The following is a 19,698-nucleotide window of genomic DNA, read 5'->3' as shown; positions in this document are numbered from 1 at the left end:
CATGTCAGTGTTTTCAAACCAGTCATTTTACCTCTGCTCGCTCTCTTGCCATCACAGTTTAGCTCTTATTACATGACTAAACTATTTGACCAAACATATCAAGGCGTGTCATTGATTTCCTACCTTCCAGTTACCTTGTCATCTTAAAAAGTGGTTGAAACACTGTTGGTAAACTATCACAGCTAGGGTTGCAAATGGGCGGTCCATTTTTGCTTAATTGCTGGAAACTTTCTAGAAAAAAAAAATGCTAAACTTATTTTAAATTAAATTTCAATGATCCCAAACGTTAAAGTATTTTCTTAGTATTATATTAATTTAATAATGAATGTTTCTTTTTTTTTATTTTGGAGATTCCTTCAAGTACCACCAGAGATAGCTTGACCAGTGGTGCAAGTACCACAGTTTGAGAACCGGTGGACAAAATGTATCTTTCAGATTAATTTATCACAGCAGGGTTAAAAACTGATGTCATCTTTGGTTTACAACTGTAGAAACAACAAAGGACTAGGGTACTTGTGATACGGTCCAAATTTATGGAAATCCTTCCATTTCAAAAGGATCCAGTTAGGTTTAATCTTGAAGAAGGTAGATATTGAAGTCCTAGTTCATGTTGTTATTATCATGACAAAATATTATATAAATAAATGTAGATTTGCAAAAAACAAATCCCCTATTGTGGAATGCACTTAAAAATAAACTGCCTCTGCTCAACACATGTATAGAAAAGGTTAAAAAAAAATGGTTCATACCTCCATTTTATATTTGTTTTTTATCTTATTTTTAAATATATATTTTAAATATTTAAAGTGTAACACATTTTCATTTCTCTTTCACAGCTATTACACAAATGAAAGCCTTTGTTTTTCTTTCTCTTAGTTATTACTGACTCATGACTTGGAGCAACCTCTGGCTACAGCATTGTGTTTTTAATAACATTAATTGTGCCGTTTTAAAATACAATCCAGTCAATCTTTATATTTTAAAGATGGTTACAACCTCTCTAGGACTAATACAATGCTTTGGAACTACTGTAGCAACCTGTTATATAATGTTTTAATGTTCAGGTTCTTGCTGTGTTTGTATGTCACACTGGTTTGACTGGTTGATAACTGGTGCAGCCCATAGGCATACGTTTTCCTAAGGCTCTATAATACACTTCTTATGTAGGCTACTGCACTGTAGACCTACTGTATATGGCCCATGCCTTAAGTGCACATATCTAACGTACTGCTGGGTGGATTTGAGTGTTCATTGATTAAATGTTAATATTCTGCAGGAGGAGTGTTTTGAGTGGACTTCTCTAAACACTAAAGAAAAATGTCTGGGAATAAATCGATCATCGTTTATTTTATTAAACTCTTGGAAAATGTATGATTTCAGTCACACAGCAAAAGTCAAACCAAGTGGAACAATATTAGCGGAAATCATGCGATTTCACCTTCAAAATAAAATCACACACCTGGAAGACTAGTGTTTAAAGGCGCTGTATGTCATGATTGACGACGGAGAATACACGGAGGAGGGGACCCAAATGCAGACACGGAACTCAGGAGACTGCATTAACGAATTTAATAAAACTAATTTACAAAAAGGTGCACTAACACAAAGGAAAAACACGAAGAACTAGATACAAACTGACGAGATGAGTGGACACAAAAGGCGCAGGTACACAGGGAGACATCAGGGTAGGTAGAGGGTATGATCCGGCACTGAGTGAGGCTCAGTACCGGATTATATACAGAGTGGCAGGTGATCAATGCTAACAAGGATCACCTCCCAGGAAAACAAACTCAACACCAGAAAACAGAAAGAAAGCACATACAGAAAAACACAGACAGAGGGAGACAAAAAACAACGATTAAAGAGGAGAGCGAGAGACTGTCCAGAATCACAACACTGTATTTGACTTCAGAGCATTAATATAGCAGCATGATCAATATTTAGCCAACTGCGTAAAGATATAATGAGTAATGAATGAAGTCACTGTCGGTATGTGTGTGTTCAGAAGGCCTACACCTGTAGAATACACAGTACACCTGTAGTTTGTGTCATTACTGATGTTGTAAGGGTAATCTCTATAAACGGACTCTGCATAGAAACTGTGAGCAGCGGGATAAGATTTGGGTAGCGGCTTCAATCGGCTCTTGTCTGATGATAATTGAGCTATTCATCATTTTTTGTTATTATTTGTAGTTTTATTACCTGACTCCGTTAGATGGATATGCGGAGCAAATGGGAATCATGAGTCTTAGCCCGGATATCCTGTTGGCTACACCAGAAAGCTGAAAAAAATTATTAATTTGCATTCAGTAGTTAACTATATTTAAAAGTAACCTGAACCAACTCTGGTCGTTAACCTGTAGTTCAACTTTCTGTTAATTTGTTTGACTATTATTTTGAAAAGGCTTCCGTGTCCAACAGGAAACGCTCCTCTGAATGTCGGTTGCTTAGAGACCAGACACACCGGGCGCATTGATGAGCTGTGATCATGGCTGTGCTCATCCCGCAGGGGAAACGGTGATGTTTCGGGTTATTCTGCAGAAACCAGCACTCCAACGATGAGCTGACGCTTTCAAAAGGCGGGCAAGGTGATTTAATCTAACTTACCTTTTTTTATTGCATTATGTAATGGTATTAATACACCGTGTGATGACCTACATCAGTAACTGAACGGGGTTTGCACGGGAAATGTAACGTTAGTAATGTTTTAAGCTAGTGTGGGGTAGGCTAAAGTTGTAATACAATCATAAAATCGGGGTGATGCATGTTCATGTTCACAGGGTCCTCGTTGTTGGAGGTGAGTAAGGTCTATTCCCACTGTTTAACAATATCAAAATTATAAAGGGAGCTGTTTCAAATGCAGTTTGAATGGTAAAAATCTGTTCAGCCATTGTGGAGATAACAATGTTTAAAGTCAATGTATAAAGAAACTTGCCTGTTGTTTCAAGGGTGTAGGTTCCAAAGGAGTTCAACATCAGCAGGCTGTTAACCGTTAGTGATTTCAACATGTTGACCTAGTGAAATATTCATCAAACATTTGCCCTAAAGAAAGAAACAGTCCTGAGAACATAAAGATTTCAGACAAGTCTCCTTAATGAGTCATGTTAACAGGATATTGAGCTGGGGGAACTTTAATAATCCTCTACACAAAGGGGCTTTGTGAAATTGTAATATTGATGTAAACATATACGTTACTTGACCCATATTTAACGGTCATATATTAACTATCCATGGCTGCTGACCACAGTCAGCTCTCTTTATAGCAGCTGTAAAGCAGTATCCTCAGGTGTTATCTCTCTCCACCTTTAACACCCTTTTCTTCTTTGAAGGGTGTGGAATTGTGCAAATCATGCCTCTTTTGGAATTCATAGCTGGGAGCATTTCCGGTAAGAAATATATATATCTTATTTTAACAGAAGCTAATTGAATACAATGTTATATGTATGTATATATATGCATGCAGAAATAGCACCCCCTTGTTGGTTATTATAGGTGCCTTGGGATTGGCAGTTGGTCATCCAGTAGACACTGTGAAGGTTGTATGACGCACTGAGATCTATAAACATGACCAAATGCATTAAAACTAGCTTTTTTTCTGACAGCTCTTGTATTCTTTGTAGGTGCGGCTGCAGGCCCAGTCTTTGTATAAAGGGATTTTCCACTGTATAGCTCAAACATACTCTAATGAAGGGGTAGGTGTCCAGATATCACTGCATAAATAGTCCCGGCCTCCACCAGAAGGCACCTGTATTCTTATTTATCTGTTTTTTATGCCTTTATTATATCAGCTCCATGGATTCTTCAAGGGCATGGCATTTCCGGTGCTGACCACGGGCATCGTCAACTCTGTTGTTTTTGGTTCTTACAGTAATGCCCTAGATTACCTCACACAGTCTCAGCGCCGTGAACGCACTCAAGGCAAACCAGCGTCTGCTGCACAGGTCTTCACTGCGGGCTGCTTCTCAGGCCTGGCGCAGGTAAGAACAGCTGACATTCACCACATGCTTCATCCAAAGCACATTAACAGGACTTGGGGCATCATTACAGAAAATGTCCAAGTCCAGTTTCCCAAGATCCTATCGTATCTCAGTATAGGATGACATTTAGGATTTTTTGTATCACAGAAACTTCTCCATTGCATTTAGGAAAGAAATCCTATCTACTCATAGGAGAATTCAGATACTAAAAGGGATAGTTCTGCTTTTTTGAAGTGGTGGTACTGAAGTACTGAGTGTGAGGTACTTGTCTATAGTCAGTGTATTACCCACAGTAGAGGACGGTAAGCATGCTGTGAGTTTGGAGAATCAGGCAGGAGTACCAACACGGAAGCTGCTGCGGGTGGGGGCAGCAAAGCATACTCTGGTGAGTAACTAAACACTTGGGGGTTGTGAGAGTGAAATATTCATTTAATTCTGACCTGATGGTGGTGGAGGAGAGTTCATTAGGGAATCATCCTCTGTGCATCCTGAGTAATAATCAGTATTCATGCAATACTTTATCTGACCAGCAGGGGGCCTCCAAGAGGTTCCCAGCAAAGAAGTTCCTCTTCTTCACAAAGCTGCTGAGAGCAATTCATACTAAGAAACAGAGAACTCTTGAGCAAAGAGGAAGGAGAAATTGAACCTTTTGCTATGGATGAGTTTCATGAAGGAGTGTCATGGATCATATCGACTTACTCTGTGTACAATGAATAAAGGTCTGAATCCCTCATAAGAATACAAAAGCAAAAAGAACAAATGCTGTGGCCATACAATAAGATATGTGCCTTAGGGTAGAGGAGTTCTGCTAGGACACTTGCTGACAAGAATCCAACTACCTGCACATGGATGCACCGTGATGTTTATTATGGTTAACACTTTGTCGTTACCATATTTCAGGCAGAACCTGTTAGTCTAGTTTTGTCGATTTTAGTCTTTTAATGGGATTCGTTGTAAAAAATCTATATTATCACCAGGCTTATGCTTTCAATGTGAAAAGTTTTTGCAAGCTTTATGTTATTTTTATGGTAATACAGACTAAAACAAAATGATATATTAGGTCTAATTTGGGTGAACTAACCTTTCAACTTGACATGTTTACAGGTGTTTGTCTGTGCACCCATTGACCTGGTGAAGGTGCGTCTGCAGGGTCAAACCACCACTGAGCGATACCGTGGACCTGTTCATTGTGTTGCAGTGATCCTGAAGGAGGAGGGGCCCAGGGGTCTGTTCAGAGGAGGCCTGGCCCTCGCCCTGAGGGACGTACCCTGCTATGGGCTCTACTTTCTGCCTTATGAGGTCACCCGGCAGGCTCTGACCGAGGGCGGCAAAGAGCCAGGTCGGTTCAAATAAATAAGGGTAGTGTGGGAAAGAATGATGACATGTATTCCAAACTTTCCAAAGTCTCAGTATCTTACATGTTTGGTTTTGTACTGCATATGTTTCTCTATGAAAGATACCAAACAGATAAAAAAAAGGCAACAGATGTCATTTTGAGTGCAGCTTTTGTTACATCAAATCAAATCAATCTTTATTTATATGGCACTTTTCATACTTTGGCAGTAGCAAAAAATGCCTTGTAGAAAATAAAAGCACAACAAAAAACGAAACAAAACATGAACAACAAAGAAACACCATGAAACCCAAACCTACCACTCCCAAAAAACATACACACAGAGATACACAAACAACAAAGACACACACTAGTGGTTGCTGAGGAGACATGGCTAGGCACCGACATCTGAGGTGAGGAAGAATCTAACTTTGGGGGCCACGCACACCGAGAGGAATAGTGGTACATGACTGCAGGGGGCACCACCCCAGCCCAGGCAGACAGGAGGCTCCACACCACGGTGTAGAGCTCTCAAGCCACCCGGGCCAGGGCCGTCCGCAGGACAGCACCCACGTCAGTGGACCAGAGACAACCCCCGATGTGGTCGGCCCCCTGAAGGAAACACTGGAAAACCGAGGGGCTAAAACACATAAGCTATATTACTCCGTCCAGGAGTAAGTTTGGTTTTAGCTTTGATGCATGTTTACTTTACTGGAGTGTCTATTTGCATTAAGGTGCAAATAGCATTGCTGGCAACTGACACCCGGGTGCAAATAGCATCGGCCTTCTTTTGACCTACAGGCACGACTTCAAGGATATACATTCATTCACCAAACCTTCCTGTCCCCAGGTACGTTTGCGATATTGATGGCAGGCGGCATGGCAGGCGTGGTGACCTGGGCCTTTGCCACGCCCATGGATGTGGTGAAAGCCCGGCTCCAGATGTCTGGCGCCGGCGGCCGGGAGTACAGCGGGGTCCTCCACTGCATGAGAGTGAGCTTCAGAGAGGAGGGACTCAGGGTCTTTTTCAAAGGCCTTCTGCTGAACAGCCTGAGGGCCTTCCCTGTCAACGCCGTCACCTTCCTCAGCTACGAGAGTCTGATGAAGATGTTCTGTCCACCGACGAGATGACCTCACTCTGACAGTGAACACGTTCACTCCCTGCCACGCAAATGAAAAGATCTCGACCTCGTGCGGAGATTTGAATGCCAACCTCAGGGTTACTTAACATCAGTTGCGGTAGTTTTAAGATGATGGATGTCGCGATAATGTTTTTAACATTGCTAAAGTGTCTGTGGAATAGGTCAGTTCTCATCTAGCTATCTTCATAAACCTGAACACACTTCAGCTGAACACCAGTGATGAAAATGTCTAGCTGCATATATATACGATATAACTTTTAACTAACTTTTAGGATTTCCTCATGAATAAACAATACACGTGACTTCATTATTGGTGGCTCCACATGTCAGAACCGTTTTCGTGTCATTTTAATGTGCTGCTACTTCTGTCCATCCTGTCTGTTGCTCTGAGGCTGGGGCTGTGACCAGGTTCATACAGCAGGTGTTCATGTTTACGGGTTCATTCTGTCTCTAATCCAGGGATTCCCTCGTTTCATCCATGTAGTGTTTCACACTACATCTCATGTGATGTCAGAAATATCACTCCAGTGTTTTGTGTGTGGAGAGAATAAGAGAACCTTTGTGTAGTGGGTGTCCTGTTAACACCAGCAGGCATCTTAAAGGAATAGTTCTGATGTTTTAAGGTGTGGTTGTTTGAGGTATGCATCCATAGTCAGTGTATTACCTACAGTAGTCATCTACTGTTGGTAATACACTAATTATAAGTATTTCAAACAACCACACTTCAACACACAACACACAAGTATACCTTTAAGGTGTGTCACAGGAATTTTGGATACTTGTAATTTATAAACCATAACCTTTATTAGGGCAACCGTGACTCCTGCATTTTCTGTGTGAAACTGTAACACAACCTGTTGACTGTTACCTCATCCCACGACCTGAAATGATGGCCCTGTTTGTACATCGCTGAGTAGGCCTGTGATAATGAGTGGGACTACAGCATGACATGAGATAACTCCAGAAGAGACAGAGGCATTGTGTGGCCCACGCATCCTTTTGTGTATAGATAGGAGATGACAAATCATTATTGCTTGCATGTGTGCTGGTGAAGAATGATGAGTTCTCTGTTCCTGTCTAAAAACGTCATCCAGCTGAGTTCTTGTTTTTTTTTACCTTATCTGTGTTTTGTCTCCTCCTTAAAAGGAGAATCACTGTAAGGGTTCTGGGTCCCTCCTTCTGGCTCTTAGCCTTGTGCATGAAGCAGCTGGAGTGAACGTTTTTCTGCAGAGAAATACTTTGACAATAAACCACGGAGAAAAGATGATCCTGTTTGTTTGATGGTTTATGTGTCTGTGTGACTTTCCACTACGACTTTAAAAATAAATACAATAAAAGCACCACTACCCTTAAAGTTAATAACTATATCCGTAAAGGTAATTTACCTGTTCAGGGGTCAATACAGTAAAAAATATACACCCTTGCATGAACACACACATTCATACACTTCATTACATATTACATCTTTTTTGTTTTTTTAAATGGAAATTATTATTCTTTCTTGTTGCTACAGAATGTATTTGTTAAAGTTTACCAGGTTACCATTACTTCTGTTATTTTCTGCATTTTGGGAATTTTGAAACTTCAATAACTTTGTGAATTATCCTTATTTGTCATTTTTATGAATGCTTTAAAATTGTGCTAATAATTAGTACTTGAGGGATTTATTTCTTCTACTTCATTTCATAATCTTGTGAATGGAAGCACTCAGATGTCTGAAATGCCACCAGCACTCCTGCCCATCCAAATTATTTTCCACAAATACATTTTGAAAGTGTTCAGCTGTTAAAATATGTATTAAATAACTGATAGATAACAGTGCAAGTGGGCCAAAACAAATGGACTTTTTTAATGTGTTTTTTTCTAAGATCTGGGTAAGAAAGGGATTACATGCATTTGTTTGGTTACTGTAATACATCTTTTTTTATTTATATCACATTTTCATCAATAAGCTATAAGTATTTTAACTAAAAATATAAGGTGACTAAAAATGGCAACCATATTTTTAATTTCGGAGACTGAAAATGCCCAGTCAGGCCAGGAATGGGTGAACTTTGAGATAAAGCTGATAGAATTAACTGTTTTATATTAACAAACAGATCAAACAACATGTGTTATTTAGGAAAAAAATGGTCATCGTAGTGAAAAATTCAGAGAAAATCATCAGTTCCCCTCGACTCATGCAGAGCTTTTTTGCGCTTCCCACTGTTGTTTTTCTGGCCCACAACTTTACAGTTTAGGTTCACTCTCACGGCTCTCATCAGCATTGACTCCAGTCACAGGCAGGCAGAAACCGAACCAAACAGGAGACAGGTGAGTTAGCAGCCGGCAGGTGACGCTTGAGCATTTTAGCTTCAAATGAGCAGATGTTTCTCTCCAGAGTGAGTAGAGACTCAAAACAGCTAGAAGGAGATTGAATGCTGGACTTTACAGCTTGTTGTGCTGCCTCTATGTGGCCAAGAGTTGTTGGTCAAAATGCAGTTTCCCAAGTTGAAGAATGAATGTAAATGTGTTGTTTAATCGTGGATAAATGTGATATATGAAAGAGAATAAGTGGGATGTTTCCAAATACTGGTTATAATCAGGATACTAGTGTGTATGAAAATAAATACTTCAACATTAGATCCCTGTCAGTACTGTAAATACAAAATACCCTTACGCAATGTGCTGAAGAGAAAATATTTTTATTTTCTACACAGTATCCACCAACATCATGACATCCTCACTAAAGAGTAACATTACTGAATATTTTTTACATCTTTGATTTGCACGTTCCCAAACAAACAGTTCTCCCTTCCTCAACACTTCTAAGCCTCTAATGACACAAATACACAAAACAACTCTGCACGTCTGGACTCGCCTCTTGAAGCAGCACTCTGAAGACTTAATATGGAAGAGAAGCGTAAAAAGAGACATCCAGTGAAAGCCCACACCTGGTTTTTAGAAGCACAACAGGAAGTTACCGTGTTTAGTGGGTAAATAAATGTCAGTCAAACAACCTTTATTTAACGTCAGAAAAGAAAGATCGCTTCTTGAGGCACACAAACTGCAGCAAATGTAGAGCATTGCTAAAATGGTCAAAGTAAGGTGATTGTCAGACTGACGATGATTAACACAGACCCGTCCTATCAGACACCTGATGGATTCACTGACCTCAAAAGATATTAGCACACACAACAGCAGAGGAGACTTGGATCAGATCTGTTATTGGCAACGTGCAGCTGGTTTTTGGCAAGATGTCAACATGGGAATTCATTTGTCAACACAGCTCTTATTACAAATTTATTCACGGACTGAAAATGTTTGTTTACAGTAGCAACAACCACAGGGTGGCTCACACACACTCTTTCAACAGTGGCATAGGGTTTACATTGAATCCCACAAGTAGAACTTCACAGGGGACTGACTGATTGCATTTCGCATGAAGCATTTCAAGGATAGTACTATTATTATTAACACAAGTTGGGTATATCTGTTCAGAACATTGGTTCTGATTGTGATGAACACTGCAACCAGCTGAGATCTGGGAACACAGTGACATGGTTAAAAAAAAATAGATCCAACAGGGAAAGAACAACAGCTTGTCAACAAGTTTTGCCACAAACTGGAAGTTCATATTTTATTTAGAGGTAAAAAAGTGAGTGCATTTGTAATGCTGCTACTAATAAGTTAATCAATGTTTTTAGCTTTTTGATACTTGTATAGTTGTGCTGTTTCTCTCTTGTAAAACAGATCTTTAAAACTCTCATTGCACAAGAAAACTGAGTGCCTCAACTACAGTGAGTACAGTAAATAGTACAGTTGGTTTGTAGACTGCAGTGTTCCCCCCAGGGTATTGACTACTATGTAAATTGACGACTCACCGCATCAGGAGTTTTTTTAAAATGTATTTTTAACATAATTATTAAAATAAAAAGTGTTAAACGAGAAGCAAACTCCTTTAATGAATAACTGTGTATTTGTAAAAAAAAAAAATGGGTCCAATATTATTTCAGTGACTATGGGGCGAAGGGATCAATCATAATCTGTGTTCATATTCTTTTCAATCAATACACTCATGACCTGCCGCTACTCGCCTAAAGAGGCGGGGCTGCGACAACACACAGGACACAGATACAGGAAATGACTGTTGCCCTGTCTCGTTTCTAAAACCTCTCTTGTTTGATCTGCAGCAGCTCATCGATCCCTTCATCCCTCCTCTGAGGCCTTTTCTTGTTCAGGCCAGGGCTGCTATCCCAGCATGCATTTGGTTAAGAGACAGTTTACATAGAAAAACAAAATGAAAGAACATAAAACCCCTACATACACCTGCAGTATTCACTTCATGATGGAGGAGACGATGAGGGAGGAATGCAGAAAGTGGCTTTCTAAATGTTTCACACGTTTAAAAATGTGTCAAACGGCAAGTCGAAGCTTTGGCCGGACAAGACTCCAAAAGGCCTCCCATCTATTCACATCTTATATTCAGATGCAATCAAGATCAATTTTACAGTGTAAGTTACACCACCAAAGAATTAAAATCTTTTAACGCTATACAGATATTCACAAACATTCAGCAGGCTGCTGTACCACAGATACGAGATAAAGTCACTTCCTTCAAAAGGCTGAAGGACACCCTGAGCTTCCTCTTTCACAAAGAGGCAAGGCAAAGGATCAAGGTTTATTCTTGTGTAAGAAATTCAGTCTATACTGTTGCACCGGACTAGTGATGGATTCGTCAAACAGACACCTGTACCAAGCCAGTCGCCAAACTTTACCCTAAAATGTGAAATGTGTAGTTCCAGGCCAAATGCTCTGAAAAGAAAGGCGGCAGCATTTCACTTTGTGCAAGAAATGCATGATTTAGTTTAGTTAGATGCAAAACACCTGCCATGTCCTCTAAAACTAACTGAGATTAATTCACTGTAACAGTCTCTTAAAGTAGAGTCTCAGTTCAGGTGTAGGGGTTTTTCAGTTTCGGGTGTAAACCGGCTAACTGTTCTAACACTAACGGTACGGCTGCTTCTACTTCTTCGTCCTCTAATGTTGGCAGACTGGACGCTACATTGACGCACTACCACCTCTGGAGGCACAAGTGGTGTAACAAGACAGGACGTGCTGGGGCTAGCTGGTTAGCATGCTAATTTCAGTGGTTATCTCTGCAACACAAGATGTCTTTGACGAGGTTGAAACTATTACTTCTTTACACTTTGTAGTTATGTTAGTTCATTTTTTTAATGTTTTAAACTAAAAATCTGTCCATATCTGACACATTGCACCTTTAAGCTCTAAGACATGACACTAAATGGATCCTGGGAAAATAACCAAAAGGTGGGTCCTCTGTTACTGGAATGTAAGCACGGTCATCCGGTGTGGACAGCGACAGGTAAGCACACTGAATTCTGTTCATACCTTGATCCCATTTCAGGCAGCATTTTAGTCTTTAGTGTCCTCAGTGTGACTGAGGGGTTTGGACGTTCTGGTCCTGCAGAAGTGGTTTATGGTTCTGCTCAGCAGCCATGGCCTGTAAGGTCGTTCTCTGGATCTGCCTGGCCTTGTTGTACAAGAAGACCCCGAGGAACACGAGGACTGTGCCGATGGCGCTGAGGAAGGTGATGTGGTTGCTGAACACGATGATGCTCAGCCAAATCGACAGGGCGTGTTTGACGGTACTGGCCACGCTGAAGAAGAGATGAGATGGTTTTACTGTTGCCGTTAACACCAAATTTATCCAATTCATGGCCTGGATGAGATCAGTATTATAAAGATGCCTGGCTCACTCAACTATTTAGTTATGGATCTGTATGTCAAAACATGACATGTCAATAGAAGAGTTCAGTGGAAAAGGGACAGATCAGTCTGAGCACAGTGCCACAGCAGTGTGTATGTATATCTCCAGCAGTAGAAGACCATGTCAGACACCACTTCTGTTTACTAAAAGATAAAGATGATCCAAACCTGTACATGAGCATGAGTCAGAATCAGCAGCACAAATATGTGGTCGCGTTTTTTTGGCCTTAGCACTGATTTCACTGATACTAACAAACAGACTAATACTAACTTAGCATGATTTAAACGTCATTATTGTTGACCTGATTCCTCCCATGGCCATGGGCTCTGGTCTGGTCATAATTTTCTCATCATTTCAGGCTGGTGACCGAGATTTCAGCTCAGTCAAATGACCTTAACATAAGAAGTCCAACCGAGCATAAACCTTATCAAAAACTCTGTTACACTATGTACTGTACTGGAGATAAAGGGGGTCATATTCAGGCAGGCGTACCCAATAAAGTGGCCAATAGTGTCCACTGTTATCTTCAACATTAGCTTCATCAGGAAACTAAAGCCTGCAGCTGGTATATCAGCCTTTTGGGACACAAGTTACCAAACGTGACAACATGTTGTCAACGGTTTCAGTAAAGATTAAGAGCCATGTAAAGCCTCTTTCACACATAGTCCCTGGTAAATTACTGCAATAACCTAATGCTTTTCATTATTCATACATGCAGTCACATTCAGGAACATTTACGCACACACCTTCTCACACTTTTCATGGCAACCCTATCTGCATTTTCCTTGGATGGTTACTATAGCCATACATTGTAAAGCTGAACATGTCTAGACATTACCCAGAGCAGCTGTGTGTCAGAACACCAATGTCTGAATTAGTTGGACCAAACATTAAACAGACTTTACCCTGCCAGCTCCCTAGTACAAAGTCTGCGTAATGCCCTTTAGGCCCATGTGTAAATAGAGCCTCTCATTGTCTGGAGCATTCACAGCGATGGAGTGGGCGTGTTGCATGAAAGAAGAAGGGTGATTCACATAAAGACGCCAACAAAAAAGTCTAACTGGGGGGACGACGAGATTCAGGAAATTCTGTCGGTAAGGACGGACACCGTCATGCTGGATGGCTTATTTACAAGAAACTTCTGAGAACACTTCTGTTAAGCACAAGATTTAAAGTGGTGCTTTTGCATGCTTCTTTGTGGAGAAACATCAACTCAACTCAACACTGATTAGTATTGTTTGTAAGAAGAACGTATTGAATCGTGTGCAGCCTTTGAAAAGATTTCTCTGAATATGGATCCCTGCTCCCATTGACACATGACCCCATGCAGGAAACGTCCCTGCACATTTAGGGGAAAGACTGCATGTGTGAGAGGGGCTTTATAAATAGGTTTTGTGCCTGTCTCCTACCTGAAGGTAACAGGGGAAATCCGCCCCATGAGAGCGTAGGCAGTGACGCTCTGCAGGTGGAACAGGCCGCCGTCGAAAAGCAGCAAGAGGATAACGTCTTGACTTAAGGCGAAGCTTCGCCCACTCTTCCCGATCACTGGGATGTCCTTGAAACATGGAGCATGACAAACATCAACATTACAACTGATACTTGAACCTTGACCCTCAGTCCTGCCACATCCTGTAGATTTAATTAATAATCTATTAACTTTTTTATTATCTCAATATTGCTCCTTTATTGTCTAAGGGTGCACTCACAATGTCCATCTGTACAGTGCCCAAGCACATTTCACGGGTAAACTCTAGTTGTTTGAACAGTGTGAGTGCAACCGTAGTGCGTCTAGGCGCGGTACGCTTGCCAGACACGGCCCACTTGGGAGAGGTGGGCTTTTGTAAAGCACGTTTGCACATGTACGAGCACGAGCGTGCGCACGAGTACGAGCACGAGCCCGAGGCCTACGGCAGTTCTGACGTCATTTTATGTGCGCCTGGTCGGACATAGAAAAAAGAAGGACGGATCATGCGCGGACATTTAAATCAATGGCACCAAAAGGTTCACGTTCACGTTGGTGTGATGTGGAGGTGGAGTGTTTATAGTGTGTATTCAAAAACAGTTGGAGAAGACGCACAAAAACTCTGAGGTCTATTGAAAGATTTGTAAATAAAGTGACGCACCGCAATGACGTCAATCAATGCATGTGACGTGTTACAGTGTGATGACGTATAGGCAGCAAGAAGCATTCCGCCGAGGCCTAGGCAGTGTGAGTACAAACGGTCCTGGCCAGCTGGGGGAGAAGGAGGGGGGGACAAGTACCCTAAAGCACGATACGGATGGACAGTGTGAGTGCGCCCTAACATCTGACAGAAATTGGATTTTTTTTATAATTAATAACACAAATGACTACAGGCTTTAGTTATTATAACATACCGTAAACATTCTTAACTTTAACAATAATACAGTACAATACTACTTGTAGCAACTGTGTGTGAGCCTACCAAGAGGAACATCCAGGCAGGTATGAGCATGATGACTGCTGCTGCACTGGTATAGAACTGCAGTTCTGGAGGGCTGAACTTGTACGTGTCTCCGCTGAGCAGTTTTTTGGAGAACACGTTCTGCAAACTGAGATCAGAAGTAAAGTGTTATATAAAGTTTTACCGTGCCGTGGGGATAGCTCATTGTTTTGAGTGCGGCACTACCAGTCCATGATGTTGGTTGAGAGAGCGGCGGAGAAGCCAAGCATGTTGAAGCTAATCTCCGTGGCTGTACAGAGGGCCAGACCGGCCATGACAGGGAACAGGGACAGGTTCACCCACAGCCCTGCATATTGGAGCACAAACCACAAACACAGTGAAAGGAGTCACCACAATTAATAACAAAAGAGTGTTGACCTAGTTTCCCTGTGGCAGTTCTACTGGTCAGACCACATTCATGCCAAGGTAAAGGTGTCGTCAAGTGAACTCGATATAGATCTGCTTTTTGAGATCTCCTGTTTCATATGTCACTAAAATCATTATCTGCCTCACATTTAACAATGTAACTTATTGTACATACAATATATTACATTGTCAACCACTCCTACAAATAAACACTGAGAAAATAAGGAATAAATAAATATAAATAGCTAAATAAACATTACTACTGCATGTTCAGTCACGCTCTGCTGGACAAACTACGTGACACCATTTTTAAATCATCCTGAGCATCATTTTCTGCATCATATGTTCTGTAAAGAAAAAATAAAGATCAGATATTCAGATCACTTCACTTCTAAAGCCCTGACATCAGACAGTAGCCTCATACAGACATGCATCAGTGTGGCCCCTACCTGTGTACTCTCCGAGGATCAGCCTGGACATGATGACGGTGAAGATGGGTGCTGAGCTTTTCACTGTCTCTGCAAAAGACACCGCCACATTCTTCAGGCTCACCAAGCCCAGGACCACAGTGGTGAACCTGGCAAATGGGGACAAAGGTGACTCAATACTGGACTTTTAGAAAAACAACAGCTTGCGTTAGTATTTGTAAATATATAGTCTGCACTACTTTCTTAGAAGCTAGTTAGTCTCTAACTGGCGATTTACTTTATTACTAAAAAGAGAGGGGACCCACCTCATGAGTCCAACAAACAGCATGATCATGATGAAGTTTGAGGGGTACTCAGTTCTGGACTTGTGCTGGTACAGGCAACAGGGCACAAACATCTTTAGGAAGCCTATGATGGTGGTGGAGAGCATCTGAATAGCACCTGGGGAGCACATGGAGACAACAACATAGAGTTACTGCCACAAACACAAACACCTGCAGCATGAATGTCAAATAAACATGAGCTGTTACAGTAACCTAATATTTACCAGGTTGACAAATCTGCAGCAGCATAGGTGATAAGCACATCCTTTGGTTTCCATTTATTTCAGTAAACAACAAACAAAAATCAACTTAAAATGACATAAAATGTGTGAATTACGAAATCCATTGTAATAAATAATTCCATATTTTTCAATAAGATTTGCCTCAAAATTTAACAAAACCTTCAATCCACCTTAAATATATAGAACTAATGACAATGTGTGGTTGTAAAAGTCAATTTTAGAGTAAAGCTATAAGCTCTTATGGACATTATGAAAAAGGTATTTGGACTTACATTAAAGTATTATTGTATACTATATATATACATTTTTTTCATATATTATAATGTTGACAAAACAATTCAAGGTTGCTCACTGGAATAGATAACTTTTCTAGAGACAGCTGCGTGTGTCAGCAAGTTGTTTTTAAATCTCAACACACCTCTACAACATCCAACTACAATAAACACCACAATGGTACTACGTCCAGTTCCACTTTTATTGTGTTATTCTTTTAAATGTGTATGTACACTGGAACTGCAACCATCTAAGTGTCTTTTTTAAAATGAATTGTCAAATAATCAAAACAATAATAAGACTCATGGTATGCTTTATAAATGTTTAGCAGTAACACAAAACACACATGCAATATATAAAAGGGTTAAATCCTGCAAAACCACCTGTATAGTCCTATAAGATTTTATACAGAACATACAACTTCCATGCGTTATTTAGTCTAGTTAATACAGATATTTGTATTAGCAGAAGTTTATTCTTCCTTTTCTTTACCCAGCATGCTGGGCTCCCCCTCCAGCAGTGACAGGATGTACTTGTTGAGGAACAAGGTGCAGAAGCTGAAGAAGTACCAGAGGCCCAGGTAGGTCATCGAGCGCCAGTTCCACACCCCTGACTCCGCCTCGATCACCGTGGTCTCTGTGACTGTGATCTTCAGCACCTGCTCCCCTGGCAGGCTCTCGCTGCGGGCCAGCACCACTCGCTCCTGCCTGGAGCGGAATGGTGACAGGAGGCGCCACAGCGGGTGCCTAGGAGTCTGCCTGCCGCCTGGCATTGCACCTGTCGTCTGAGGGCATCCAGGGGCCCAACAGGTGGGTGATAAGTTGGAGGTGAGGGGTCGGTGAAGGTTGATGGTTAGTCCATCTTCTGATTGGTCCAGCAGTCGATCAGTCTCTCAGTGTTGCAGTAAATACGTATGGGAATGATGTGAGTCCAGGTGTCCTCTGCTGCTGGAGCTGGAGAGTCTTCTGCCAGGTGAGAGAAGCAAAGGTAGAGATCACATTTAACATACTGTGTCACATACACATTTAGAGATTGTCCGTCTACTTTTTACAACAATCACAAAGTAGAGCATTGTGATATACCAAAATCATTGTCTTCATAATTTAATAAATTGTATAAACTGACAATAACAAGCACATTAACTCAAACCTCTAAGAAAATGTTATTCAATTCAATTCAATTTTATTTATAGTGCCAAATCATAACAGAGGTTATCTCAGGACACTTTACAGACTATCTGAAATAGCTGGGGGTAGGGCTGGGCGGTAATCCAATATGATAATTTATCGTCTTTTTACAGTTACGTCATCAAAACTGATAATAACAAGCACATACAAACTAAATTTCCTTAATCCCATTACTCTGTATTTGTGTGAATGCATGCACAAAGTCAGAGTATAGCTGAAAAAAAAGAAATATATTAATTTAACTTTAAACTGCTATGTTCATTTTGCACTAAAGTTCTTAACATGAGAAAACACTTTTCATTTGTACAGTATTTACAGAAGAGCATACAACATAGGCTAAACCATGTGGTTATTTCATACAGACTATTTATTTGTTGAGTTACCAGAAAAGATGCCATATCACGATATATAAAAAAATATATATATCAAGATATGAAGTTACCTAGATTTTGTCCTCACATCATTCAGAAACCTACACAGTGTTTTGTTAATGCTGGTTTGATAATTTTCAATCACACAAAGCACAATAATCATCTCTATAGTTCACATTCATACTTAAACTGTTGTCACATACTATCAACTACATATGTACTGAACACTGATGCTGCATGATTAACAACATCAGCCGAGCCCCATCATATGAGAGGAAGCTTTGAGCCAAACTGAGCCTGTTACTTACTGAGGACTGAGGCAGCAGGTGAACTAAACATAAATCACTTTAAACCAGGGGTGCCCAATCCTGCTCCTGGAGAGCTGCTGCCCTGCATGCTTTAGGTCTCTCCCTGCTCCAACACACCTGAGTCTAAAGATCTGCTGAAGCTTTACACAGGTTTGAAAATCATTTGACTCAGGTGTGTTAGAACAGGGGGAAACCTAAAGCATGCAGGGCAGCAGCTCTCCAGGAGAAGCATTGGACCCCCATTTATCTATTTGGTGTAACGTTCAAAGACTGTGAGCTGTTCAGTATCTTTTAAAACACCCTGAGCTTTGTTCTCAGCGACAAACAAATGAAACTGCCGATAAACACACAGACTTGAGAGAGATCTGAAGTTCAGTGTGAAGTTAGCTAGAGAGGTGCAAATTCAAGACGCAAATAACTCTTACCTCGTTGAATGTGGGTAAAATACAGCAAAGCCAGCCGGTGAAGGAGCGAGCTGCAGCGTTATAAAGAGAGGAAGTTGCACATTGACGTGAGCTAGCTGCTGTTTTTGAGCGGTAACGTGATGTGCAAAGGAGTGGACCTCCTGTCCGCCATTTTCCACAACATGAAACTAAACACACATTCAAACGTTATCAATTTGGGTTACTCCTCATGTCTGTAATGGGGCTGTGCACTGAGACGTGGCTGCTAACAACCATATGGCTAACAACAATCACCGCCAAGCGTCAAGCTAGCCGTGAACAACAAGATACAAGGTAAAGCCTTCAAAATAAAACCGGAAATACAGTAATGTAAAGGTTACCCATGGGCTATGTTGGGTAAAGTTGAGCGGGGGTTCACTCTCAGTATTTCGTAATGATCGCTCTGACATTGTTAAGATATCATACACTGAGTACCTTTTTTGATAGAATACAAAAAAGCTTTTATTTTACATGATACACTCGCTGCGTATCCGGTGAGCCTCGTCGTTTCAACTTGACGCAGCTGCCACGAAACAAAATAGATGCTGCCCAAAGATTATGGAGCCCTGACAATACGTTTTTATGTGTATGGAGGACCGAGTGTGACAACATAAATAGATGAATAAATAAATTACTCAATAAATAAATTATCAAGTAATTAAATGTATCATATACAAATTAATTTAAGCACTAGGAGATTTAACGTGACATCAATTGATATTTCTGTTTTTTATACATTTGTTTATATCATTTTTATTTACTTTTGCATTTCTTAATTACCAGCGTCACATTATATCTATATATATATGTGTGTGTGTGTGTGTGTGTGTGTGTGTGTGTGTGTGTGTGTGTGTGTGTGTGTGTGTGTGCGTGTGTGTGTGTGTGTGTGTGTGTGTGTGTGTGTGTGTGTGTGTGTGTGTGTAAAAATGCTAGACACCTAATGTTGCAGGAGTCTTGTCAAAGCTGTAAAAAAAATAATTAAATATTAATTCAGACTAAAAAAGCAATACTTTCATTCAGTACCCGTCAAAAACGGGAATTATTATTTTTTTAAATATAGCTTTTATTAAATT

The 19,698-nt window shown here is 40.6% G+C and overlaps 2 protein-coding genes across 3 annotated transcripts; one reads left to right on the top strand and one right to left on the bottom strand.

Moving 5' to 3' along the window:
• Nucleotides 1-3,343: 3,343 nt before the first annotated feature.
• On the top strand, nt 3,344-6,441 carry slc25a45 (solute carrier family 25 member 45; the record flags this gene model as incomplete). The annotated part of the gene is made up of 6 exons (XM_083919956.1): nt 3,344-3,386; nt 3,493-3,536; nt 3,621-3,692; nt 3,789-3,977; nt 5,082-5,316; nt 6,161-6,441. The coding sequence occupies exons 1-6, from the start codon at nt 3,350-3,352 to the stop codon at nt 6,439-6,441; spliced, it is 858 nt and encodes a 285-aa protein (XP_083776082.1). The 5' UTR covers nt 3,344-3,349.
• A 2,691-nt stretch (nt 6,442-9,132) lies between these two features.
• Nucleotides 9,133-18,854, bottom strand: LOC310952243 (solute carrier family 35 member E2A). Of its 2 annotated transcripts, XM_083920803.1 has the most exons (9): nt 18,608-18,854; nt 16,809-17,281; nt 15,784-15,919; nt 15,500-15,627; nt 14,871-14,991; nt 14,667-14,793; nt 13,632-13,777; nt 11,844-12,112; nt 9,133-11,246 (listed from the first exon to the last, which is right to left on the bottom strand). In XM_083920803.1, exons 2-8 carry the CDS (start codon nt 17,086-17,088, stop codon nt 11,884-11,886), a joined length of 1,167 nt encoding a protein of 388 aa, XP_083776929.1. In that variant the 5' UTR covers nt 17,089-17,281; nt 18,608-18,854; the 3' UTR covers nt 9,133-11,246; nt 11,844-11,883. The 2 variants fall into 2 exon arrangements, with proteins under 2 accessions (XP_083776929.1, XP_083776928.1); XM_083920802.1 differs by having other exon boundaries at nt 9,133-12,112.
• Between the last annotated feature and the right edge of the window lie 844 nt (nt 18,855-19,698).

The sequence above is a fragment of the Echiichthys vipera genome, assembly GCF_963691815.1.
Source record: "Echiichthys vipera genome assembly, chromosome: 9".
Classification (NCBI taxonomy): Eukaryota; Metazoa; Chordata; class Actinopteri; order Perciformes; family Trachinidae; genus Echiichthys; species Echiichthys vipera.
The sequence above is the reverse complement of the archived record's forward strand: the minus strand, read 5'-3'. Positions and strand labels throughout refer to the sequence as shown.

Coding starts and splice junctions, on each gene's coding strand:
- LOC310952243 (XM_083920802.1), bottom strand. CDS start 17,088: ATGCCAGGCGGCAGGCAGACTCCTAGGCACCCGCTGTGGCGCCTCCTG. Junction 15,628..15,783: donor CTGTTTGTTGGACTCATGAG/GTGGGTCCCCTC, acceptor CCCATTTGCCAG/GTTCACCACTGTGGTCCTGG. Junction 13,778..14,666: donor CTGCCTGGATGTTCCTCTTG/GTAGGCTCACAC, acceptor CCATGTTTCAAG/GACATCCCAGTGATCGGGAA.